At 41.3% G+C, this 26,769-nt stretch overlaps 1 protein-coding gene across 1 annotated transcript in view; it reads left to right on the top strand.

Moving 5' to 3' along the window:
• The window catches only part of kif5ab (kinesin family member 5A, b), a 66,123-nt gene that overhangs the window by 11,572 nt on the left and 27,782 nt on the right, over positions 1-26,769 (top strand). The window contains exons 2-12 of the mRNA XM_073468639.1: positions 9,068-9,155; positions 12,631-12,704; positions 13,043-13,147; positions 13,492-13,540; positions 15,451-15,506; positions 16,036-16,123; positions 16,331-16,455; positions 17,995-18,099; positions 20,069-20,217; positions 21,615-21,763; positions 26,283-26,491. Coding sequence (XP_073324740.1) covers positions 9,068-9,155; positions 12,631-12,704; positions 13,043-13,147; positions 13,492-13,540; positions 15,451-15,506; positions 16,036-16,123; positions 16,331-16,455; positions 17,995-18,099; positions 20,069-20,217; positions 21,615-21,763; positions 26,283-26,491 — 1,197 coding nt within the window. The remainder of the gene's footprint in view (positions 1-9,067; positions 9,156-12,630; positions 12,705-13,042; positions 13,148-13,491; positions 13,541-15,450; positions 15,507-16,035; positions 16,124-16,330; positions 16,456-17,994; positions 18,100-20,068; positions 20,218-21,614; positions 21,764-26,282; positions 26,492-26,769) is intronic.

Raw genomic sequence — 26,769 nt, forward strand, 5'->3', positions numbered from 1 at the left:
CATCACGTATTAATCAGTCATCATAAGAGGGCAAGCTGTTGTGCTGTGTTCATAGCCTTTGTTGCTAAACTAAGCTAACCAGCTGCTGTAGATTTAACACAGAGGCATGAGACTGACATCTTATCTTCTCATTTCATCTAACTCGAGACAAGAAAGCAATTAAGTGTGTTTCCCAAAATGCTGGTCCATTCACGGCTATATTCACCATTTTCATACACTGTGGATTTTAAAAGTTGACGTTACTTTAAAAGAGTCAGAGACTACTGTACTTGGTAATTTTGGGGTAATAGGTTTCCCTGATTTCTTTTAAATAAAGTCAATCAGTCAGATTTTACAGTGTAATAATAATGTGCCAAATACAATGTGACAAAGTGAAAGTACTGACTTAGTGATGAACCAGCGGAGAATTATCACCTCAATCTTCAGATTCACAGAGTTTCATAGAGAAAGTGAGTTGAACTTTATAGTTTTGATTCACTCTCTCCGCTCTGTTAGTGTTGTTTTCAACACTGTTTTCAGGGGAAAAAACCTCTAAAAACCCACTTTACAATACCTGCTCATTATCAAACAGCAGACAGACACAGTTAGACACTAGCTGGTGGAGCATAAGCAGCTGAAGAGACAGATAACAGAGCTGAAAAGGAGTGAATATTGGATTTACTGTACATTCGCCAGGTGGCCACAAACATGGCTCTGAATGAATTATAATGGATGGATTAAAATGGATTTAATTCAGGACCTCATCCTTAATAAGTAAACAAGATTATGAACATGACCAGACATTTACTGTCAGCTCTCAGTACAGTTTCTGACTTTGCTACAGACACATATTTTTATCAAAGGCTTTATATCCAGCCCTAAAAGACAGTTGGGTCGTGCAATACTCGGAGTGGATGTGTCATCTTCCAGACACACTGGAAATTCAATCAAAGAAGCTTTGCCAGAATGTGTGTTGCTGTGTTTTCTCTCTCTGTGTCTGCCCGTCCTGTAATTGTCTGGGCTATCATCTCAGTTTATCTGTTTCTCACGATCAGTTTCTCTATCTCCTCAGCTGGATGCCAATGTGGTCCCTTTTTCTCGCTCCACTAATGTCCACTGGGAGGTTGATGTTGTTTCTGTTTTCTCGTGGAAACTCAATGAACAAAGCTCAATCTCCCTTTTCCCGTTTCTCTGCCTCCTGCTTCCCTCACTCATAGTGATAAATTATGCAGAGTATTCCACTTTGATGGAGGACTAATTGCTCCACTTCAGTGCGTGGATCTTCAATAAATAGCTCGACGCAGGAAAATAATGTAATGTTTGGTGGTAAACTTTGCTCCTCTAAGCACGATCTTTAGTAAAACAGCCCAAAAATGTGCTGTGATACGTACAAGATAGCTCCAAGACAACTCAGAAATACAACCAGCACCCCATTCCAGCATTCAGTCTTCACTACTGTATATCTGAGGCACTGCGAGCTGCTTTGCCCTGAAGGCATTGTGCCAGTCGACTCTGCTCAGACTTGGGTGCATTATGAAATACAGTAATGTTCGGTAATAATGCACGACTGGAGCTTTTGCAGTTTTGATGGGTTTTCTGTTGTCGAAGATTCGCTAATGATGCTGTTATCTGGGACTTGAAGCCTGATTAGCTTGACGGATGGAGCAGGCATTGGCAGTCTGAACTGCTCTCTTCTGTCAGTCTCACTGTGTCTGTGCTTGCGTTTGTGTGTGCGAGGAGAGAGAGGAGAGTTGATGAGTTTGTGGGGAGAGACTGACAAAGACAGACACACACAGAGTCTGATAAGGGGAAAATAGGACTCCCTTCTCCTTTTCCTTCTCTGCCCCTAGTCGAGCTTACACACCAACACCAAACCACTGCAAAGGAGCCACGGAGCACAAAATGAGCAGCTGCCTGCCTGTCAGCCCACCAATGTGTAGGAGGAGGAGAAGCACATGCCTAATCTTCTTATCATCTCATCCAGCTCTGCCTTTAAAATGTGTAGCTATATATCTGCTGGTTAGTGGGAGGGATGTTTTGGGGTGATACTGGATGGAGAGGAAGGATGTGACATGAATTAAACCCCCCTGAATGGGAGCTAAATGTGTGTGAGTGTGTTCTTGTGTTGGAGAGTATTGTTCCCTCACAGCAAGTATTGGCAGTCACTGGATATTCAATATATGCAGAGGGAGTTTTCTCTTGTGGATATGATTACGGTGCCTCCACAGAAAAAAATTAAGGAGCTGGTCAATGTTTTCCTGGCAAATGACCTTTTGTGGCCGTGTGAGTAATACCTGTCTGTGGATGTAGCATTAGGTAATTATAGTGAAAAACCTCTGAAGGAAAAGGTTGGGGTAGATGGTGTGTGACGTAGAGTGCTGTTTGCATCTTGTCTCCCATTAATTGGCCATGTTCCGTTTTTTTTGTGTGTTTTTTTTGCTTTAAACATGAACATGATCTCTCCTTAACATTTTCTTTCTCACTGATTCTCACCAAAACATATCAAGAATGTTCATGATGCCTAACATATGAGCAACACTGATTGCGTGTCAATCGTGCACAAGATGCTCATCAAAACAGCGCTCTGTAACGCTACTAGTGGTCAAAAACTTCACAGCTTATGCCTTTAACTAAGTGGTTTTCGTTGCCTGAACCCAGTGTTACCAACTGAGCGTCTTTATCACTAGATTAGCGACTTTTCCGACGCTATTAGTGACTTTATTTCTCTAAAGCGATCAGTGTCAACTTAAGCAACTTATTCAAACCATCAGGGAAAAAGTGAGAAATATATCATACTGAAATTTATTCCTTTGAATGTTGCTCAGAGTTAGCAGAGAGAGAGAGAGAGAGAGCAGTCTACAGCTCCTCTGCTGCACAGCGCTGGGGTTTCATCCTCTCCTCTTGTGCCGTGTGCAGGCTGTGAGCAGGTGTGGCGTGTGGGGCAGGCAGGACGCCGCAGGAGAGGGAACTCAGTTGTAGTCACTTTCCATGGATACGTTGATGCTCTCGCTCTGAAACTTTCTCTGTATTAGAGCTTGTAACATTAAATATGTTAAAGCTGAATTTTAGCTTATTTCTGACTAGATCTAGATCTTCTCCCTCCCTCTGTAGTGAATTTGTGATTGATTATCTGGCTAAAGATTTCTGTATTTAGCCTGTCTTTTGTATGGCTTAAAGTAATCTCTCCGTCACTGCAACCGTCACGAGCTGTATGCAAATGAGTCAGCAATGATGTCACCAAATGAGCAAAGTAAGTGATCTGGTGACTTTAGCGCCTTCTGGACAACGGAAGAGAGTTGGCAACACTGCCTGAATCTGAACAGACCTTTACAGTCTAGTTGGTGTAACATATTAATAACTTTTTTAGCCATGCTAGCAACATGGATGTCAATGTCTGTACCAAGACTGAAATATCTCAGCAAGGCTATTCGATTGATCTAGATGACATTTTTGAAATTTGATCCTAAAGAGAAGTATCCTCCTGACTTTGGTGATAGCCTGACTTTTGTCATATACTGCCACTATGAGGCTGACATTTGATTTTGACTGAAATGTCTACAACTATTTGATGGATTACCAGGAAATGTGGTTCACACATTCATACCCTCCTCAGGATGAACTGTCGTAACTCTGGTGATACCATAACTCTTCTAATACTTTGATTTACGCGCAAAACTTTTTTAATGACATTCCCATTATCCTCGGCTGTAGTTGTGTTAAGAGCTAATTAGCTAATGTTAGCATGCATAAACGCTAAACTACGACATGTTAAAGTGATATTTCTTTTGATGTGGGGTTGTATGCGGTAGTTATTCGAAGTCAGTGTATTTCCTGCAGTAGGTGACTGTCAGCTCTTCCCCTGTGTGGAGAAGCAGCGCGTAGCACCGACAGGGAGGCAGATGTTTGTGTACCATATATTTTGAACATTTTCGGTGCTTTACATTATCAGACAGCCACGTAATACAGTGCAGGGCAGGCACAGCTGCACCTGTGCGTAGGAATATTGACGTTGAGGGAATGTAGTCTCAAAGGAAAGGGCTGTCTGACGGCAATGTAAATCACCAAAAATGTTCAAAATATTGCATACACTGAAAGAGATATATATTTTTTAGGTGTGCCTTCTTTTAGGTGGGTAAAACACATCTTGCTGTCAGTCCTTTTTAGCAATACAATGCTGTGCTTCCCTGTTGGTGCTACGTGCTGCTTCTCCACACAGGGGAGAGCTGGTGGTGATCTACTGCAGGTAATACACTGACTAGGGATAAGAACCTCATATAACCCCACATCAAAAGACCCCAACTATCACTTTAACACTTAGCTCCAAGCCACACGATCGCTACTATGGAAGATTTTAAATGCATAAATGAAAACACATCAAACACAGAATGGAAGTGAAATACAACACACATAGCAATGTGTGTTTGCTAATAGAAATTAGCCACCTGGTAGCTGCTAATTGGCGAAGCCGTCAACGTTTACCAAGGACTCAGCCAAGAAGATTCCTTTTCAGCATGTTTGTGTTTCTTGGTTTCTCTGTTGATTGGTGGCTCGTTATTGTTTGCACACAGACAGAAGGACAAGATTTGAATGTGTCCGTATGCTGCGTGCACGTGTTCTGTGAGACTGTTGCCAAGCCCTCTGGTTGGAGAGGGGCCTCACTAGTCCCATGAGCCTTAAACCCTGTGTACCAGAAGACCTCCATATATATTCAACAGCTTCTGCTGCAACCTTTGATCCCCTTCCTTTTTCCCCTCCTGGCTCGTGTTAACTCATTTTCTTGCCTTCAGTTGATTGTCTCTGTTGTTGTGTTCTCCACCTCCCCCCATTTTCATGTCTGATCTTGAATGTCTCTCAGTCTCGCGTTTCATCGCTGGTTAAGCTGATTATACTATATGTCTTTATTATCTACTTTCATGTCGTGTCTTGGTTCTGTTCAGATCAGACTTGTTGTCGGCTATTCTTTGCCCACTGCCAATGACTCTCACAGTTTCTGTTTATTATTGCAGTTTTTAAATCTCTCTCTCTCTCTCTCTCTGTCTCTCGCTCTGTCTCTCTCTGCCTGAAACCCACCTCCTCTTTGCCTCCTGGCAGTCGGCAGCAGATTGCAGGCTGGACGGGCCATGTGGGTGTTTGACATCACACACAAAGCTGAGGGCCATGAACAATGTCTGCGCGTACTGTACAGGCATAATTAGATATATTATCTGCACACGCACACGCTCGCATATGCACTCATGCACTTTGCTTTCCATTACAGCGTTCTACATCAGCATGCATGTACATAATTGAACAGACATCCGTTAAATTATACAAACAGCCAAACAGGTAGCTGTTTCTCTACCTAGCCGGGCCGAGAGGCTGGGAGATGGACATGCAGATAGACAGCTTACAGAATGTCTAGCAAATGTATGTTATTATCATATTTATGCAGCGCAGGAGCAGATTAGTGCTTCAGCGGTGGAGCCAGCAGAACAAATGATTGGCAAAGGGTTGTTTTTCATCCAGCTTATATAACCGACTCATTTTATTCACCCCAACGAAGACCACATCATGATTCCCCCCTCCCTCTGCATGTGTGTAGCATTAAAAATGGCTCATTGGGAACAGAGTCAGCCCTAATCAGTTGTGATGGGAAGCTTGTTTGTACCTGCAGATGTGATTACAGCACTTGAATACAAAAGCTGTTCATCTTATTAGAAAATGGAGGAGAAATACGTTTGGATTCTGCCAAACTGTCCTCACAAATTCTTTTATGCAGAGCTAGGTCTGTGAAGTGGGAGGTCATTGTGAAAATGTTTCCACTCAGTGCCTTACTCTGCAGTAGCGCTGCCTGATTTTTCAGCCACAGCTCTTGGGAGTGGCACAAATTGAATTTTTTTTCTCCTTTAGTGGCATTTCTTTATAAAATAGGAACAGAACAGAAGCACTGAATGGCAAGAGAAAGAAAACTAGATTCTCCTGACAGACTGAAATAAATCTCGTCTAATCTCAGCATGTCAACTCAAGATACTGGTCAAAATATTTACATAAAAAACATGGAAAAAGATCACAAGGTTGAACTGAAATACTTGTTTACGTGATGCATTTTTTACTGTCCGTCAATCGTATCAACTGATTGAACAGTACCAGGCTGCATGTTAAACCAATGCAACACAGAAAGGGATTATGAGCTGCTTTGTAGGCCAACATTATTTATATGTCATTTTCCTCTTAAAGGCTAAGTTCACCCAAAATGAAAACTCAACCCCATGCCGATGGAAAGTCAGGTGAAGTTTTGTAGTCGACAACACATCCCTTGAGCTTCACAGGAAAACAGCATCGCAGCACTCTCCGAAACAACTGAAGTAGATGGGTACTTGTTTTCAAACGTGAAAAAACAACTGAAACAATAAACAAAAAAGCTCCAAAGAGCTTGTCCTGTGTAATTCAACTCTCTGGAAGACCCCATATTTAAGAGATGTTATTTAGACTCTTTTCTTTAGGTCTAAAGTGGGTGCACAAGCTTGTATGCACGTTGAGGGTGTAATTAACATCTTCTCAAATCATTTTGGGATCTCTGGGCTTTTGGAGACGGATTTTGCTGGACGGCTGTAATGAATTTGACGGCTTTGTCTTCCCTGTTGTTACTGATCCGTAAAATATTGGCGCTTTATAGAATTTTCCATCTTCCATCATCATGACCAATAATTCATTGATCATAGACAAATTCAAATCTTTACTGTGACACATTTGTACTGCCTATGGTGGAAGGTCCTGTGAACAAATTGACTGGTAAATGCAAATTGTTGAAATTGAATGTGACTTGAAATCCACCAAGACAAATGTGCTCGTGAACAGAAAGGGGACATGATGAATTGGGGATTAAACCAAAAGAGAAGTCATCCTTGAAAGCCCGGAACAGAACTTATTATTCAAGCCAGTGACAAATTAGTGTGCATTGGGATTTTGTGTCTGGCTTGTTGTTGAATGTGTCATTTAAAAGGCTGAGAGGCAGCAGGGCCCATATGTAATACTTGGAGGTGCAGGGGATTATTGGTGTTTTTTTTCTTTTTATCCCAGACTGCTAGGGCAGAAATAATCGCCGTTTAGCGTATCCTGCTGAGTTGTATGGCTTTTATGTAAAGGGCATGTGCTGACTAAAATGTCATATTCTTTATAGCAGATTATGTAACTGTAAAAAGCACTAGCGTGGCAATTGATGAGAGTATTAAGACCAATCTAAAATAAAAACATGCAAGATGGTGCAGCTTGTGTGGCAGCAGGCTGGAGCAGCTCTCACTTTCGTCCTCTTTTTTCCTAAACCATTTAAATGGCTTTCTTTTTTTGTTATTCGAAGTTGATTTTTTACCTTAATAATAATAGCAATATAAATGTGGTTCCCCCACAGGAAAATTATCTTCCTCTTTCCTCTTACAGGGGCATGAATAGGACAAGACTCATAGAGCTTGTATGGATTTAATGCCTGGTTTATGTAACATCGCACTCCCACTCTCGATACAACCCTCAGGACAATAAGGACAGAAAGTAGAACTGTTGGTTTGTGGCCTTTATAAATCGTGTCCATTAAACAGAACATCCAGTTTATATAAGAAACCATTATTGTCAGTCGTGGGATGTAATAACTTTTCTACAGGCTTGAAAGAGACGGAAGCTGAGTCACCTTTCTCTGGTTGATTATGGATCGAGAGCCAAGATAAGTCTCCTCCCTCTGCACCTTTAATTACTCTAACTTGAACATAAATATTGTCATTTGAGCAACGCACATTCTGACGATAAAGAAATAAATCATAGTGTCCAGGTGATAATGTGGTTTGAGATGCATTATTCCCTGAGAAGTTTATGAAGAAATGTTGGATCTGCACCAAAAGTTAATGGGGTCTGTTCTGGGCTGAGACCCGTCCCTCCTTCCAAGTTCTGTGGAAATCCTTTCAACTGACTGATCATTGCAGCTCTACTCCTCTGCGTTTCTGCTTCTCCATTACCTAGCCTCATTCTATACACATATGTATGTATATTTGTCCCTACGTCCATCCACCCACACCCACATTAATTCACACACTGTACATAAATTTAGGCTCATTAGCAGTCAGGCATATTTTATTAAGGAGACTAGACTGCTCTCACTCACTATCCTCATCACCACTCCACTTAGCTGATGTGTGACTGTTGAACTGAGTGGTTGACTGAATAACTGGGTGAACTGACTTTTCAGCTGAATGACACTAGCTTGGTAATTAATTGGCTGAGTGGCAATCCAAGTCGATGTGCCGAATCGGCATATCTCTGGTTGGCTTCGTGACTTATTAAACGGCTGATCGCTAGCAGGTTGGCTGACCTGTGTTGTTTCCCGCTAACTGCGAGGCTGGTTAACTGACATGCAACCTACAAAACAGACTCTCCCTTCTTTCCCCCCTTCACTCGTCTGTGTTTTCCTCTCATACTTTGTCTTTTCCACATGCAATCACTTGTTTCGGGTCGTCTGCTTTCTTCTGTCCTCGCTGGATTTCCACTCCTCCACTCTATTTCTCCTCTCCACTCCATCACTTCACTCCACAAGCTCTTGAGCGCTGCCTCTAATGGCCTCACCTCTGACGTGATCTCTCTCTTTGTCTCTCTTGGGGGTCGCACAGACTTAAGCCTGAGGCTTCATGCTGCACTGCACTTACTCAAAACACCCACTGGCTGTCAATAGTGCAGAATACACACAAATAAAATTAGACGCAAAGTTGCACTCAGGATGTCTACCTCTCAAAGGAGACAGATGGGGCTCTAAATGTGATATACTGCGCTGCTGCTCAGGCCTAATAAACACACACACACACAGATGGACATAGTGTCCATAAAGCATGTTCAGTGAGCGTAAAGGAAAATATTGATGTGGTGACAATATGGCTTTACATAATGTTTTAGTGATGAACATGATGCATGAAGTGTCCCTCTCTTTCACACATGCACCCTCCTGCTCTGCCTCACAAACTTCCCAGGCTGGATTTTACAGCAAGTCACAGGGGAGGATGAGGTGTTGACAATAATCTAAAGCACTCTTTAAACTGTGTGTAGCTGACTGTGTTTGTGTCGGCCTTCACAGGGGAAGTCGTACGTGTTCGACCAGGTGTTCCCCACCAACACCACCCAGGAGCAGGTGTACAACGCCTGCGCCAAGCAGATCGTCAAAGGTGAGTCATGTGCACGTCCTACATATGTTTTTGGCCTCTTCATGGCTTTACTGTTTAGGACAGTTGATGAATGCCAGGAAATAGCATAATAGAGAGAGGTTATGAAATGCAGCAAAGGCCCACAGTTTAGACTGGAACCCTGGACAGCTGTAGTGAGGACACAGCCATGGCACACTGGGCGTACGCTCTACCAACTGAGCAACTGGGGCACTGTGCGATTTGTCTTTTTCATCCAAAAGTGCATGAGTGACACAAAAGGAAGAAAGCCAATACAGCTTGAATTACAGAGTCTGTGGGTTTCCCCTAACAGCTTTGTCAGTTTACACTCTATTCACTGACTGCACGCATTAGCATTGAGTAAACCATTTTCCGTGATACGATGCAGCCACAAAGCATATAGCTACGAGAATCGAAATGCTCTGATTAACACGTCGAAACTGGCGTATCCAGACGGCCCTAGATCAAACAAACCTAATACCCTCGGGACTCAGAGCTTCTTTGCTTCCCCCCTCCCTCCGTCTGCTTCTCCCTACATCTGTCCACCTCTTTCTCCCTCTGTTAGGGTCTCTCTTTTTTGCCACCTTCAAAGCGACTGTGAAACTCCATTGAACTAGTTTTAGACGGAGCATGAAAAACAGATTGATTTGGTGAGAAAGATTACTCAGAGCGTGTGAGATTACCTTGGCTGAGGAAAGATGGAAATAAAAAAAAAGGCCAGATTAATCGCAGAGCAGGGATGGAAAAATTCAAGGTTATGGCTTTAGCAAAATTTAGAAATGAGATGAAAAGGGAGATTTGAAATGCGTCAGGGGAAAAAGGGTAACAGAGAGGGCGAGCATGGCCGGAGAAACGTTTGGAGACGCATGTCTGTGTTTACTCTTTCTCTCTTTTTCCAGCTGTCTGATTCTCTCTGTTTTGCTGCCTCTTTCTTTGCCCTTTTAAATGTCCTCCTTTCACACTCATGCTGTCTCTCCTCTGTCTCTTCTCTTTTGTGTTTTTCCTCTGTGGTGGTTTTTGTTGTCCTGGATCTCCAGCTGTCTTTATTTCAACGATGGATTCTGTATTCTTTGCTCTCCAATGTGACACACTCTGTTTGGATCTCACTACACCTGGCATTAACATGCATCTCCACATGCCTCGCGGGCAGAGTTTTTTCTTCTTTTTTTTAAAATCTCCAATTACATTTAAACAGCAATAAAACACATAGGTGCTATGATCCATGATTATTTGTCCTACCTGTCCTCTCAAAAATGGTGCAGAACATTTTGTCTATTCCACGCGCCTTTTCATGCCGGGATGGTGCAGAATCGTGACTTTCCATTTTTGTTCGAGTTCAAAAACAAGGCACAAGAGCAGCACACTAGGCCCACTGTACCACAGGTAAACAATGGTTTTGCTGGAGACACATCTCGGTGTGATCAGCTGCCCAGTTAAACTTCTCCTGCCACTCTGGTTTGAAATATCTTTGGTTCTTTGGCTGTTGTTCTATCTTCCATTTCTTGAGGAGCAGGAGATTGACGCTTTTCTGTGGTCCTGCCTCAGCTGCGGTACTTGCTGCAGCACCACTTATATTTTTATTTATCTTTTATTTACTGGCCCAGGGATATCTGCTTCACCTTCGACATTTTGGACTCATAATCTTGTTTTAACTGCTGTCAAAACCAAACAACAGAACGACTGTTGCAGCAGTATGTGGCTTGTAAATGTCCTGCCCCGCTTAGGGCCTGTTTCTATATTTTTTGGCTTTTTCAGGCAGAAATCACTTGTAGTGCGCTGGGGAGCACTTGGATGAAGCGCTTGTGCAGTGAGAGAAAAAAATGCTTCACTCAGTAAATATCTCAAGGTCTTAAAAGCGGATGCAAAACCAAACTATTTAAGTTTCTTCAGCAGGTCCTTGCTATATGTGTATGGTGATATCAAATACAATGCCAGTAAGAGTGTTGTCTTAAACTGTAGGACTAAAGAGGGCAAATGTCAAAAATTCCCTGACTTCAAATTGTCTGATAATAATATTAAGGTCGCTAATAAGGTTAAATATCTTGGACATTTTATTACAGAACAAATGACAGAGGGTTTTTTTTATCATGCCAGCTAAAGTGAACCCTGGTGAACCCCTCGCTTCCCTGCTCTATTTGCAAATAAACATGGAGACACAGACACTTTTTTTTTTTACAAGAAAGAACAATACCTAATGTCGTTTATTTAATGCCAAATTCACAAGAAGGCAGGAATGATTAAGAATTTGTCATAGCCAATTCACAAAAAAAAATGATTTAGCTTCTCCTTATTCAACAATTCTGTAAATTGCATGATTTTGTAAGGGAGTCTGGGGACTCTCACCACAGGCGACACAAATGTAGCCTATATTGTTAACTGTTTACTATAAAATTGAATAAAATTGAGATTACTTCTTGCATAACTGTAGCATAAATGGTGAAATGAGTTGAAAAAGCGCGTTCAAACAGCTGCTAAACATACTCACTGTAGACAAGGAGTAGCAGACAGGTCGATGCAGCGATGCACCGATCAGTAAGTCCTTTCTTTAGAGGAACGAAAGAACTTAATGTATTGGTCAAATTTACAAAAATGCACAAATGATTAAGACTTTGCTGTACAGTAGCTGTTCAACAAAGTTCATCAAGCTTCGCCTCATTAAACAACTCTCAAAATTGCACAATTTTTTTAAGGGGAGTCTGGGAACATTTTGGCTACCACTTCAATTCACACCAGCACTTAGAGCTGTCCAAATGGGATTGAGTCACCCAGGATGGATGTTGACATGAGGTGTAAACGGCCTCTTTGACAAGCATGAAGACACAGAGGAAGACTTGTTGCTGAGCTGAGAGCTGAAAGGGTGAAAGGCAACACAGGAGAGGGGAGCGAGGGGAGTGAGGCAGGAGGTACTGTATGTTTTCAGCTGAGAGACTTTGTGATTAGTCTGTGGTCAGTTGACCTGTGGCAGCCGGCCTTTCAGGATGATGTGTTTTTCTTCCCCCATGTTTGACTTTTACCACAGGCGTTTATTCGACTGTGTCAGCAATATGACATTCAAGCCATGTGCTGTTTTTATAACCTGGACGTTGTTTTCACTGCAGCTCCTACTGGAGGAATGAAGAGCATAATATATCTATACTTGCTTGGTACTTCACCAAGTGCCTCCTCGTGACTTTAACACTACAGGTAGATGTTGTTTATTGTGTGCAGTCACAGAGGTCGTTCAGCACCTAACCAAGCTTGAATACCATGTGATTCTAAGTGCACACAGGCTCTCTGAGGCGCAGTTTGAACTGTCAGTGGAGCAAAGGTCAAAAATATTTGTCTTTGTCTGCTGTTTTGTTATTTTGTTTACCTACATGTCTGGCAGGAATCTGTTATGCTGTCAGACTTTCAATTTTTCTGCCGTTCTTTATTTCCACATTGTCTCCTTCTTTGCTTTTTTTCTTTCTTTAACACTCTGTTTTTTTTTCCATTATAGATGTACTTGGTGGATACAATGGGACTATCTTTGCCTATGGTCAGACCTCCTCTGGAAAAACACACACCATGGAGGTACAGTACAGCTAAATAATTCAAAAGACTTCTTGCTGTGGCACTCACACATGAACACACACACTTCTTTTTTTATAGAGTATCTCCTCCTGTGCTCGCCCTGACAGTACATCTCCCTCCATCACTGTCATCGCTCACTATCTCGCCTTACCAGCCTTCTGTGGCCACTAACCTCCTTTACAACTCTCTCTGGGAAACAACCTTGTTCCTTTTCAAGTCAAAAGCCTCGCAGCTCTTCTTTCTTTTACTATCCTCTCTGCTTAATTCATCCCAGGGTCAGCATTTATCCCAGTCTGTCTTCATTCTCATGCTCTTATCTCGTCTCTTTCTTCTTGTAGGGGAATCTGCACGATCCCGAGGGAATGGGAATCATCCCCCGGATCTCCGAGGACATTTTCGAACATATATTCGCCATGGATGAGAACCTAGAATTCCACATAAAGGTTGGTGGGAATTTCCTTCCTCAATACACACTCTGATACATTCAGTGGGAATTCAGCTCGGGTGCACTGATGTAATCCTCACGTGGATGGACTGAGTGGAGTCAGCCAAGCATCAATAAATCATGATATACAAACCATGATAATCCTGCAGTATTTGTTGTGCTTTTTTTTGCTTGTACACAGTCTTCTAATAGAGGATAATACCTTGCTAGGCCCAGAGGAGGACAGATTACTGCAGCACCGTTGTGTATATTTGAACAATGAGCATCCCTTGCATCCTCTCTCTTCCTTTATGCTGTGTTTTCCAAAGATCAGCTGCCTCATCTTTGTTTCTTTTGCTGCAGGTCTCCTACTTTGAGATCTACATGGATAAAATCCGGGACCTGCTGGATGGTGTGTTGATGAACTGAACACAAGGCTTGCAAACAGTGAAAACACAACTCACATTTGTGAATACGGCACAGGTTTCTAGCGGCACACAGTTAGAAATTCAAACCCTTATAGCTACACCTAGGTGCAAAGGATTAACTGTATGTTTGCCCGTTTTACATATCTGCTCTCCCAGGGTCTTATGTTCCAAGGTTAGCGTTTAGGCCCTGACTCATCATATCGTCAGCCATTGTTGGGGCTGTCGCTGTCATCCTGTCTGTCTCACCGACTCTTCGTCACACTTTGCCCAAAAAACAGAGTCTGTCCCTGGGGAGAGCCAGGCAGCTCCCGCTGTTTACTGGCGGTGATTGTGTGATGTAATTTATTTTTAAAACTTTAACCCACAAAGTCTTTGTCGCCTTCCACTATTGTGTCATTGTGGTTACTGTCTTTGGCAACTTATATAGAAAACATATCTTTGTCGCTTTCTACCATGCACGGTAGGTCGGGATCTCAACCACAACACTTTATAACATCATCCATATGATTTGCTGAGATATTTACAGGCAGAAACCGGTCGGAAACACGCTAAAAAAAACCCACATATTTTGGCTGATTGAGCATGTAGAATCAGCGGTGACTTGTCGATGACAGAAATCTCTCTGATTTAATGAGAGTGGTTTCAAAAAATGCCATGTAATCATAACAACGATTTGTATATCCCCAGAGAGGTATTTCCTTTTACACAGGCAGAACGTACAAGATTGTTGACTGTGGTCACAATCTTTGCGGTGTGTTTAAGTACAGCTTTTAGGGTTATGGCCTTTAGAGTTATGACCCGAACACAATAGGATGAATAGAGTAGTGTTGCAGTAGTTTATGGGTTTCTTTTGCCCTGTTTTTCACCTCTCAGTCAAGTCCAATCTGCCTTATTAAAGGAGGGTGTTACTGTATGCAGCCTGAGAGGAAGACTGCAAACATAACTCAGGGCTGGAAAAAGTAACGCTTGTTTGCATGTTTTTGGGGTAAGAAATTAAGTCTAAAGATTTTATATAGACACCTTCGAAGCAAAACATATGCTCTTGGTTGTCATGGCAATAATTGAGTTATGAGTACAGTTTTTATTGATGTAGATGAAAAAAACATCCAGGATGCCTTCCTTCATGCTTTTCTGCTTCAGGCAATAAAGCTTTCTGGTTTTGCGCATTAAACAGACAGATGCACCACAACACTGCAGTTCATAGTCTGATCACTGAGATATATAAACTGTGTAAAATCATAGAGAAGCACGGACAAGGAGAGGTAGGCAGCATCCTTGTGATTGCATCTTTAACTGAGCCAGAGACAGTGGTAAAAGCACCCATCTGTATGCAGGGGAGTTCACAGCCGCTGAGGAACACTTAAGCCATGAACAAAAAAAGAGTCGACAACAAGCGAGATGAATCGAGGCAGCTCAGAGAACATCGCCCTGTGGAGGTATTTCCACAGAGAAAAAGTGACTGGAGGGTGCTACAACACACAAACGCAGACACACGCAAGCACACAGTCTTCAAGGAAAAAACAGCCTCCACAATCATGTGAAATTTAATTATCATTGACGAGATTTCAAATGTGAAATGACTAATGCAGGCACTGAGGCCAATTTGTGGCTTTGCCAGAAATTAGTACTTTGTTCGTTGACAAAGCATCTGGTTAACCTCTCTGTGACTTTGGGGAAAAAAATAGTTCAGCTCCATTAAAAACATTCACAGCCAGAGCATCACGTAGTCTGCAGGTCTGACTCACATACATGACATGGTCAGGTCTGATTATAGTTGTGCCAAGAGTAAGAAAACACATTCACGTGCAGCTGCTCATTTGAACACTCACGTCTGAACAGATGATGCTCTGGGTAAGACCATGACCTCTCTCCCTTTTCTCCCCTCACATCCCAGTGACAAAAACCAACCTGTCAGTGCACGAAGACAAATACAGAGTCCCTTATGTGAAGGTGAGTCATCAGCAGTTTGACGTGATTGAGTTTGATTTCTCTGCCTTTATTACGTAGATAGAGTTATGGGTCTGTGTTAAAGGCATAATATGTCAAATTTGGACACTTTTCTTATAAACAGTATTTTGTTGAGTTGTGTAGGCCTAATTACATTGTCCTCAATGTTTCTTAAATCGTTCAATCGAGCCTTAAAGAGACAAGAGCTAAAACAGAAGGTGAATACAGTGCTGCAGTGCTGGGCAGTACAAGAAAACTGAAGCCTTTTTGAGCATTAAAGCATGTAAACCTATTCTAGAAGTAACCCAAAATAAAATGATGAACCTAAAAATGAGCATAATATGTCTCCATTAAGCAAATCTGAAATTTGTGTCATCTTTGTGTGAATTAAAATGTCTTTGCGCAGAAGGGTTGTCCATATGGAAGTTTCATTTGCATAAACAGTATGTTTGTTAGTGAATGGTTGTATAGATGTTTGTTTGTTTTCTTCACTGCACAAATGAATGTTTGCACGTGTCTGTCTTTGACTAAGGGCTGCACGGAGCGATTTGTCACAAGCCCCGAGGAAGTGATGGATGTGATAGATGAAGGGAAGGCCAACCGTCACGTTGCTGTCACCAGTGAGTCACACTGTTGATCCTCATGATGTTCCGACACTCACACTGTCAGACACTTGTCAGAACACTATGTCAGATTTTTTTCACAGTTCGAGTATAACAATGTTAAGGTGCCAAGGTGAGAAATGCACATCTGGAACATCTGGTTTTAAGGACTCCATCTACGAGAGATAATGAGGTTTCATCTCTCCTCTCCACATTGTTCTTTAGACATGAATGAGCACAGTTCCCGCAGCCACAGCATCTTCCTGATAAGCATCAAACAGGAAAACGTGGAGACAGAGCAGAAACTGAGTGGGAAGCTGTACCTGGTCGACCTCGCTGGTAGTGAGAAGGTAGGATGAATGGAGTGTTTTCCACTTAAAACAAAAGAATGCATAAACTCTGGGACCTCTTCTCAATTTGACATCAATGAAACAGATAAACAACGTATAATAGCGCTGAATTTCACCCTCAAAGCATTTTAAAACTCTTACTTTACAGCTCTGCGCTGCATTTTTATAAATTCTATATTATTATAAAGAATCTGCCTTAGAGACTGAGGACTGATTCTTATTTCGAGGGGCTCGGTTTAGTCTGTTGTTGATGCAATATCACGATTAGTGTTTGCTCATTTGGAGAAATCCAATTGTTTCCACTGACAGGGACAAAATACTGTTTTCCAAGAAATAATAAAGTCTCAAAAACTCTTTGAAAGGGGTCTCAGCCAAGACGGGTAAAACTGAGGCGAGCAACAGACAACTTACTGTTCCCTTGTTTCAAAGCCTTTCAGGTGAAATCTGAGTCAGCTCATCTCATCACACCCTCCATGAGACAATTTGTCTCCAGGACATAGGTCATACTCTGGAGAGCAGACAGAAAATACATTAGAGACAGAGCTGAACAGGACCCATGGCCCCCGGGTGAAATATATTGTTGATAGTATTGATGCAAAATATAGAATAGTATGTGCTTAGAGTAGTAGATGGCCATAAAGTCTGGATAGATGCTGACGGCCGTGGTTTGTAGCTATTAAGTGCTGATACTGCAAGTTGTTTTGGTCGTCTCCAGGGGTGAAGAAGGGAATGGTTCTGCTCCAACAACTCCTTCAACGTTGGTATGAAATACTACTGAACGGGAAGCTGGTGCGCGCTCCACAGAAAGCTTTGATAGGAGAACTAACTCTCCTCTGTAATTAAGCTCTGCATTATCTCGCCGTAAATAATTGTGTCCCGTGACGATTATTATGACACAATGTGGAGTGCCTTTCAAGTAAAATGTGCTGCATAAACTGTCTCAAAAGCTGGTTGACACGCAGTGTTTCTCATCATGTTTTACATACTTTAATTGCTTCATTTTACAGGCCGGGAATTTTCTTGGAAGTTTTCTGAAAAAAAGATTTAATTTTTGGTCATTAAAGGAAAAACAAAGACAAATTTCTGAGAGTTATTTGAGTTAACTTGGTTGTGTTGCGTTAAAAGGCAGTTGTTGATTTCCAGAGAATATTCCTTCCGCTCCATTTAACCCAAATAATGTTCATTCATTATTTGTTTATTAACTAATTAAAAGGTGTGTTCACCAGATATGATGAATTGTGTGCTTGCCTGTATACGGGCTTCACATTTTTGCATGTTTAGCTGATCCGCTGTGGACTGATTAAAATACTTTCTTTGTTAAGTTAGTAATTAATTACAATTGATTAATTGTAAGTGTACTAATTGGATACTGCCTGCATTTTCCGTATAATTAGTACCAAATTACACAGCAATTCCCAGGAACCTTCTTTTGAATTTCCAGTTACAAAAGACGAAGCATAACAGCAAAATAAACACTTTTAATGCTGATGATGTACTGTACGTACTGATTCCTCCGATGTGTGTGTGTATCTGTGTCAGGTCAGTAAGACAGGTGCAGAGGGAGCAGTGCTGGATGAGGCCAAGAACATCAACAAGTCTCTGTCGGCCCTGGGGAACGTCATCTCAGCGTTGGCCGAGGGAACGGTAGGTGGAAGAAAAATTATCTACTGTCTTTCTTATCGCTCAGGCCTCTTGCGTATCCTAACTGCGTAATGCTTTTCCTCTTGTTTGTTTTAAACTGGCACCACACACTTGCTGCCAAAGCAATATGCTTTGCAAGATTGAGTCGAAGCTGCAGTGAATTAATTGAGCGTATTAGATTAGAACTGCTTAAATGTCTTCAACGTCTTGGGTTTGTTTTGTGCCAAATGACATCAACAATCACTCGAAGCCAAATCACAGAGTACAATGATTCAGTCCAGTCTCTCTATAAACCTAACTCTACCTTAAAGCATCGGGTGAATGGTGTCTCAGCCACTCCCTCCGCCCCCCATCACATGTTTCTGCACTATGTAACTTTAGTGAGAGGGTAGGATCACAGCGTTACATACATGATTAGTTTTGTTTGTAGTTAGCGCCTACATTACATCTAACAAATTGTTACAGAGCTGAGATTTGTGTATACAACAGTGGTGGTGCAATCAGAAAGCTGACAGGGGCGCCAAATCGCACAAAATGCCACTTTCTACATAATTATTCTTTGAATATATTTTAACTATGCTTTACGATGAGGAAATAATACTGCTCTTTGCTGTCAATAAGCTATCATCAGTTAGCTTACCTTGGCATAAAAGACAGGTCACAGCTAGCCCGACTCCATCCACTGGTACCCCTTCTCTCCGGGAAGGTATTGTTACCTGCTCAGAAATAGTCTTGCACATGATCCCCAGGAAAACATTTTATTAACCATTTTCTGTTTATATTTCTGTTTTGTAGGATTTTTGTATGAAAGTGTTTGGGAGCTATACAGGTGCTGGTAGGCCGATTTTGTTATCTAGCCTGGACACAGACAGGCTATCTGTTTCCCATGGTTGCCAGTCCTTGTGCTAAGCTAAGCTAACAGGCTGCTGATGGTAGTTTAAAGTTCTGACATTGTAGAAAGTGAGATTTTCATGTCTTCTTTAAATACAAAGCAGGTCTAAGTGCTGTATAAATACTGTGAAAGTATAAAAAAAAACGCTCAATCCACAAAGAAATGCACACAGCCTGTATTCAGAAACTGCCTCCAAACAAGCCGTCAGGACTTCTGTAAGGTTGTGATGTCACAACTTTACAGCCACCATGCATGGCTGTGGTTGTAAAAACACGAGCAGTGGTGATGCGGAAATGCAGCGGTCGGTATCTGCTCAAGCCTGTGAGAGCTGACCAATCAGAGCAGACAGGCAGAGCGCTCAGACAGCGGGTGAATAGAGGTGCTGCAGCAGTATGAGAAAAATATTGTGTATATTTTCCCAAATGTTGAACAATTTAACTGAACTTAACCTATTCTTTTCCTTCCTAACCACACACTAGATGATAGTAGATATTTTAGAAAGCAGGAATTTTAAAATCGTTAGCACTAGAGATAAAAACAAAATGTCGCTGACTGTAATCCTGGTTTTACTGCAGTGACATGCTGGCTAGTTTTCTGTCCCCTCACCCACAATGCCCAATGCTGCTACAGCTGGTTACTAATTTCCATATAAGCAACAAGTAAATTCGCTCACTCTACAGTCCTTCCAAGCTTTATCATCGCAATTTAAACACTCACCATCTTTTATTATCATCTTTTTAACTCTCAGGGAACTCCTAATAAAACGGTAAGCCTCACTGGCTGTAAATGCCTCACAAATCTTTCATAAATCTACCAGCATTCATTCTTTATTCACTCAGCAAGGGCAGAGGAAGACATTCCAGTGGTTAAAAGGGTAATACTGTGAATGATGCAGCAAACAGAGAAACCTCTTCTGTCTTTGTTCTGTGCTGATGCTCACAGCACCCCATTTTTCATTTTTAAAAAGAAAGGCATGCGCTTGCTTGGTGGTTCAGCAATTCAGAATGTCTTCCACAATCTTTTAATCCTCTTCCATCTGTCTTTTTTTATGTCTTTGTCTTTTTCTTCATCTTCTTGCAGAAATCCCATGTGCCGTACCGTGACAGCAAAATGACTCGCATCTTACAGGACTCTCTGGGCGGGAACTGTCGCACCACCATGTTCATCTGTTGCTCTCCCTCCAGCTACAATGATGCAGAGACCAAATCTACCTTGATGTTTGGCCAACGGTAACTTGCACCAATGCTAAGTAGGCCTGGGCTGCAACACAACACACATCTCTGTCTCGCATAGCTGCTGCTGTCGGGATGTTTTTCTGCTGAAATCCTCTAAACTTAGATATGCTTTTCACATATTACTGCCTCTTACTTTAATTTTAACGACCCCTCACCGTGCTTAGGCGGCAGGGTCTTGTGTTGCAATTTGATTTCTGATCATGATGGGATTCCTTAAAAAGCATCTTCTCTAATCTTTGATTTCTTTTGGTTTGCTTGGCAGCTTTCCACTCCTATTGCTTTCTGTCAACTCAAGGGAATCCGCAGATGGAAATTAGCTCCCCCAAAAAGCCTCCGTATGCATCTCAAGCCTTTTTTCCCCCACCAATGTGTTCCTCAAATAGAGACTGACATGAGAGATGGCTGAAATAAATAATGTATGACCAAGCAAAGGGAGTGACAGAATCCACAGCAGACACTTGTATGTTACTGAGCAGAAAATTTGGTCTCTTATCTCCCTCTGTCAGGCACTTTAGCTGCTGAACACCACTGTTAACCTCTCTTTTAAAATCAATATAACACCAAAAATACAATGACAGGATATTTAACTAATATTATTTGGATACTTGAGTGTTATCAACATGTCAAGTGATTAAATGGGTTCAGATATAGGAGTTTGAGGGGGAGCTGCAGCATTTTCAGCAGAGATATAGATTCTATGGTTGGTTGGTTTGGGTACATAGTGCATGGATACAGCATATAAATTAGCCATTACGCTCAACATTAACTTTGTTGCCACCTGATGTTCAGTTATCAGCACTATCCAAATATGGTGCTATCTAAATTCTGATGTGATGACACAACCTGAGACAGCTCTGTTTGTATTGGTGATATCAGGGAATAAATGAGTAAGTACACAGTGTTTCTCACTGGAGTGTGAAATTAAGTGATAGCCGCTGATGTGAAATTCACAGCCGGAGCTGAGCACTGCTGTAGCATCATGAATGTTTCAACTCGGCGACGACGCCTATTTGCGTCATAATTGAGCAATAATTTATAGCCGCATACAGTACTCCGTCTTCTTATGAACTGTGTGACTGCTATTTTCTGATGTGAAAATCTTTAAAGAAGGCTAAAGCGCTTTCACATTTTCATTCTCGCCTCCATATACCTCTTTCTCGCTACATGCACCATCAAACACAGTTGGCAGAAACCCAATTTGCATACCAATTAATGAGATGCAAGCCCATTTTCATTGAGCAGCCAGGGCTGAAATACCCTTGTTGACAGTTCCTCTAGTCTCTGCTGTTCTCTCACACTTTCTGTATCGTTTCCTCTCACCCTATCACTGTCTCCCTCCCTTCCTCTCTTTCCTGCTCTTTCTCTGCGTCTCCCTGCATCCCTCCAATTAGAGCCAAGACCATTAGAAATACTGTAACAGTGAACCTGGAGCTCACAGCAGAGCAGTGGAAGAAGAAGTACGAGAAGGAAAAGGAGAAGAACAGGTCAATGAAGGAGACGGTACAAAGACTGGAAGCTGAGCTGAACCGCTGGAGGAATGGTAATACTCACAAAAACACAGAATATCTTCTTCCAGGGAAGAACTGTGAAAATCATCCCTCAGGCATTTTGATAATATCATACATTTCTGTATTTAACATCAGAATAATAAAAGGTTTGTATTTTTAGTTTGCCCACTACTTTGGTTCAGACTGAAAAATCACAGCTACCATGACATTTTGTACAGACTGACTTCGGTGATCCTCTGGCTTTTAATCTAACGTGACCATTCGGATGACATTTAAGATTTTGAGTGAGTTGTCTTGACACCTATTGGGTGGGTTGCCATGAAATTTGGTGCACCCTCAGGATATAGTGTAATACCTGAATTCATCTAGCAAGGCCAGGTGAGGTTTTCAATGCAGTGCTGCAGGAATGAGCCCTGAAACCTGGAAATTAGTTTAAGAGCTTTTCATATATATGTCAATAAATCTTGAAGCTTGTCTTAGAAAAGGTGGACTAAGTGGCTAAATTAGACTAAAGAGGCTGTCAGGGACATTAAACGTCATCACGGTGAGCACAGAAATTCATCTACTAGACCCATGAATGTATTATAGAACTGGATATGAGGGCGCTGCCAAGCCTTGTTTCCAATTTTGCCCGGTGGCCACTCGCGGTATTGCGATGAAATAAGAAACTGGACCAGGAAGTAAACATATTTTGGCATATGCACCTAAGTGAGCAAGTTTTTTTTCTACCTAACCAAACAGCGATAGAAAATCAAAAGAAATAGAAAATAATAAGTCATGCGATCGTGGTGTAGTTTGTTTGTAGCCTAACATTAGCTTTTTACTTCTGGTGGTTGCATTTATGCTTAAAAAATCATAAAAATTGTGTTCTATGAAGATTATCTTGTTGATGAAACGTGTTAACTTTTGTTTGCAACAGAGATTATTTTCTGCAGTGATCCAAAATCCAATTGAAAAACCCCATAGGCTTTTTGTCTGAGATGCCTGGTTTATGCTAATTTCCAGGTTGGCCTTCAAAAATCAATCATCCCTGAAGCACTCTGTCTGACTAATATTTTGGTTTATGATCAAGATATCTGCAAAACAAATAATTTAGCAAATTATTCCAATTTTACCAGCTAAGCATCAGCCTGTTGGTTAAACATGTTAGCATGCTGAGCTCAAAACACAGCAGTGTCTAAGGACAGCCTCACAGAGCTGCTAACAAGGCTGCAGGCTCTGTCTTGTAAAATGACTGTAATAAATGACACTAATGAATGATATTTCATCCAGATAATGATCGTACACCAGGACCATTTTTCAAATTAAGTCATTTTTTCTTCCCACTCTGCAGCAAAAAATAAGAAGCATGGTGTTTTCAGGCAGTAGCTTGAGCTGCAGAGTGCTGAGAGTCAAGTCCAGAGAACACAGCCTTGACATGGTACCCTATAGAAAAATCCTTCTCCCTGTACCAGTCTCTTTTCATGCATGGAGGAGTACCTACTTAGAGGAATGAAAATTTAACATCCTGCTAGCCTGCAGACATTATTTTTCAGTCCACGTAAGTGCAGATTTAACCTCGTTTGATTTTATCTGAATACATGCCAGTGGTGAAGTGAGAGGAATGTAGCCAAACAGACTGGCTGGACTTGGGCCCAAAACACTTAAAAATCTCTTTTTGGCTGTTTTTATTCAGACTTTTACACTTTGTGTAATTTGATTCCCCTCCCCTCTTGCTGAAGGAGAGAACTCCTGGAGGCTTTATGTTTTATGAATCCTTATGTTTTAGTAATCCTCGCAGCGACGAGGGCTAATGCACATCTACAAAAAAGTCATAACTTACACTCTCCCGTGCTCACCTGTGTCAGTACACGCGAAGACACGAGCACAGACACACACATCCTCTCCTGCTGGACTGTAGGTCAAATCAAATGTCAGGGCTCTCAATGGTCATGATCGGCTGACATTCAAGCCATGTAATGAGTCCTGTCCGCTGTTTTTCTTGAAGATCATTCCCTCAGTGCTTGACCTGAATTTCAAAAACGCTCCAACGTGTCTTTATTGAACACCTATCAGTGAAAATGACTTCTTTTATTGCTTCATCCTCTTCTGCTACTCTCATTCCCCTTCACACACAAACAAACACACACACTCACACACAATCTCTCCCTCCACTCTCTTCCTCTGTGTCTCTCTCACAATTTAGTGCTTTTAATTTCCTAATGGATCATTTTGACAACATAGTTGCCCCCATTCCCCCTCTCACTGCTCCCTATATTGTTGCCAACCTCAGGCCAGGAACTCCCTGGGACGAATGCTGTTGACCTCCATCTTGTAACACATTAACCGACTCTTTAGTCAAGGATGGCCCAAAGACAGGACCAGCTGTCCCCTACAGTAAATTTCACCCCGTCTCTTCAGGAGGTGGATCTCCGATACCATGCCTTCACTTGTTTTCAGGTTTTTGTCTCGTTTAACCAGGGAGCTGTTCACCTTCAGCTGGATAAGAAGACTTAATCAGTGAAAGGTGTCAGTTAGGTGTATTGTCTCAACTATTGATTACTTTGACCTTGTTTTAAATGGACAGAGCACTCAATTGATCCCAATTGATCCCTTCCTCTCCTGCTACATTATGTCAATCAAATCAATCACAAGAAACAGTAGAAGAAGGCTACCCAAACGGTGCAGTTGTAATACAAAGAGGGAACGTAGGGGGAGCTCTCGGATGTGGAAAAGTGAGATAATTTAATGTAACAAATATTTGCACCAATACACGCATTAATGCCACGAAGAACACAGAATCGGACCGGCAGTTGTTTCAAGCTCAGCCCTCTTCCTCAGGCAGCATCAAGAGGTTTATGCTGACACAATGGACATTATATTTATATTTATATATGTCATAATATCTGTAAATACAGCACAATAGAGTATCAAATTATGTGCCTATACAACTACTTTGTGAAAGGAAATGTAACACTGACTGCATTATGTTTCCTGTTAATATCTGTCAAACATAGAACAGAACAGAAAAGTCTCTAAAATGTTGATACTTAAAGTTCCATTTCATTTTCATCTTTTTCTTACAATACAATATCCATTGTCGTGACTATGGCACTATTCATCATTTTTATGGCTGTATTCAGACACTTACAGCACTTTGTTAAAGTTAGGGAAAGATTGTGGTCTGGTTTAATACAGAAAAAGTTTACAGTGACTTTAAAGAAAAGACGTTTATTAATATTTAACGGATAGTACAGTCTGTCCTTCACCTTGAGCAGAGACATGACTATATGATGACATAATATATCCTCACAAAAGGACAAAAAAGACAGCTGGATCTCTTCGGTGGTTCATATAATTAAATTGACAATCCCAGTTCATCCCAAAAATATTCAAAATAATAATCCATATTACAGTGATAAAGAATATTTAAATCTTTGTATAGTTCAACTCTTCACTCGAGCATATTTTTTCCAGTTTTATATTGTGTTGTGCTTCTTTGTAAAGGTTTGCAGAAGTTATTTTTCCCAAAAGAAATGTAATGTTTTTAAAATTCAATTTGGTTCTTGTTTGAGCTTTTAATACAAATAGTTTACCTAACTGAATAATTGTATTTAATATCTGAGGACAGTTTTCATCCAGAATCCCCAAAATAATATTTAACGGTGTAAATTTTAAATTAAAGTTTAATGGCTTTAGCCAATGTTGGATGTATCGGTCCACTGACTTGCATGACAATAGAAAAAAAAAAAAATGATGCAGCTGCTCTTCCTCTCTCTCATTACAAAATCTACATGATGGTGATTGTTCAATGTAAAACATGTAAAGTTGTTTTTCAGTAGCAGTGATTTTGTAGAATATCTTTCATTGGAAGATTTTTGAATAGGGCTCAATTGATCTTTTATAGATCGTTCTAATAGTTTGTTAGACAGAACCCCAATCTCTGTTTGTATCCCATTACGCAAAATATTCACTAATGTATAAATGTTCTTCTAGGGAACAGGGTTGGTGTGTTAATCCTTGCGAATAATGTTGTTTATGTCATAAATATGTCACAAATAATTATGTGAGAGGACCATACTCTTTGCTGGTAGTGTAAACATCCTGCTTTTATTGTAAATACAGATTTGTGCCTTGAAGTGTTTATCTAAAGCTTTTGTCTGTAAATTGACTGATGCTGCCTGAGGAAGAGCATCAGACCAGTGTTCTTTGTGGCATTAAGCTCCTGTACTCGTCTTGTGCACAATTAGCATAGTGAATTTTCACACTTTTCTGCATTCAGCTGCATTTGTCTTTGTTAAATAATGGAGGAGTTTGAGCCTAAGCTAGGCACAAGACAACTGACATGTTAATGTTATAAAGGTCTGGTCATTTATACTGCTGCTGAGTCCATAGCGTCAGGAAACTTATTTATAGCACAGAAATATCTCAAACCTGAGATTTAAATGCAAGGAAAGGATATATGCTGAAGATTAACCCTCTGATCCATTTTTTGCACATTAATCCACAGGAGAGGATTTGCAAGAGATAAGCCCAACTCTAAAAATATTAAATCTTTTCCCCCATCTTTAGGTGAGGATATTGTGTTAGAGCGCCTGACTCCAGAATCAGAGGACGTCGTCCCCCTGCAGCCTCACGAGTCCGAGGAGCCGATTCTCGACATCTGCAGCCCCTGCAGCCCTTGCTCACTCGCCTCCTCCATTGTGGTTCACATCTCTGAGGAGGAGCGGCAGAAATATGAGGAGGAGATCCGCAAGCTCTACAAGCAGCTGGACGATAAGGTGATGAACGGAAGGACCATTTGTGTGCATGAATTAAGAGCCGTGTTCACGTGGTGGCTGAGATTTTTGTAATAATATGCACACGTTGATACAATGAGCATATCATACATGTATAATTCATGCTAATAAATTCAAGATCACACAGATACTAGTGAGTAATCTAGCAACTATTAGGAGTAAATGTCACTGGGGAAATAGTAATGTACTACATCGAAAAGCATTAAAGCTGTAATTTATCTAACACGTCATGTATGTACACTGTGCTCCACAATGCTGTA

The sequence above is a fragment of the Pagrus major genome, chromosome 6 (genome assembly GCF_040436345.1).
Source record: "Pagrus major chromosome 6, Pma_NU_1.0".
Classification (NCBI taxonomy): Eukaryota; Metazoa; Chordata; class Actinopteri; order Spariformes; family Sparidae; genus Pagrus; species Pagrus major.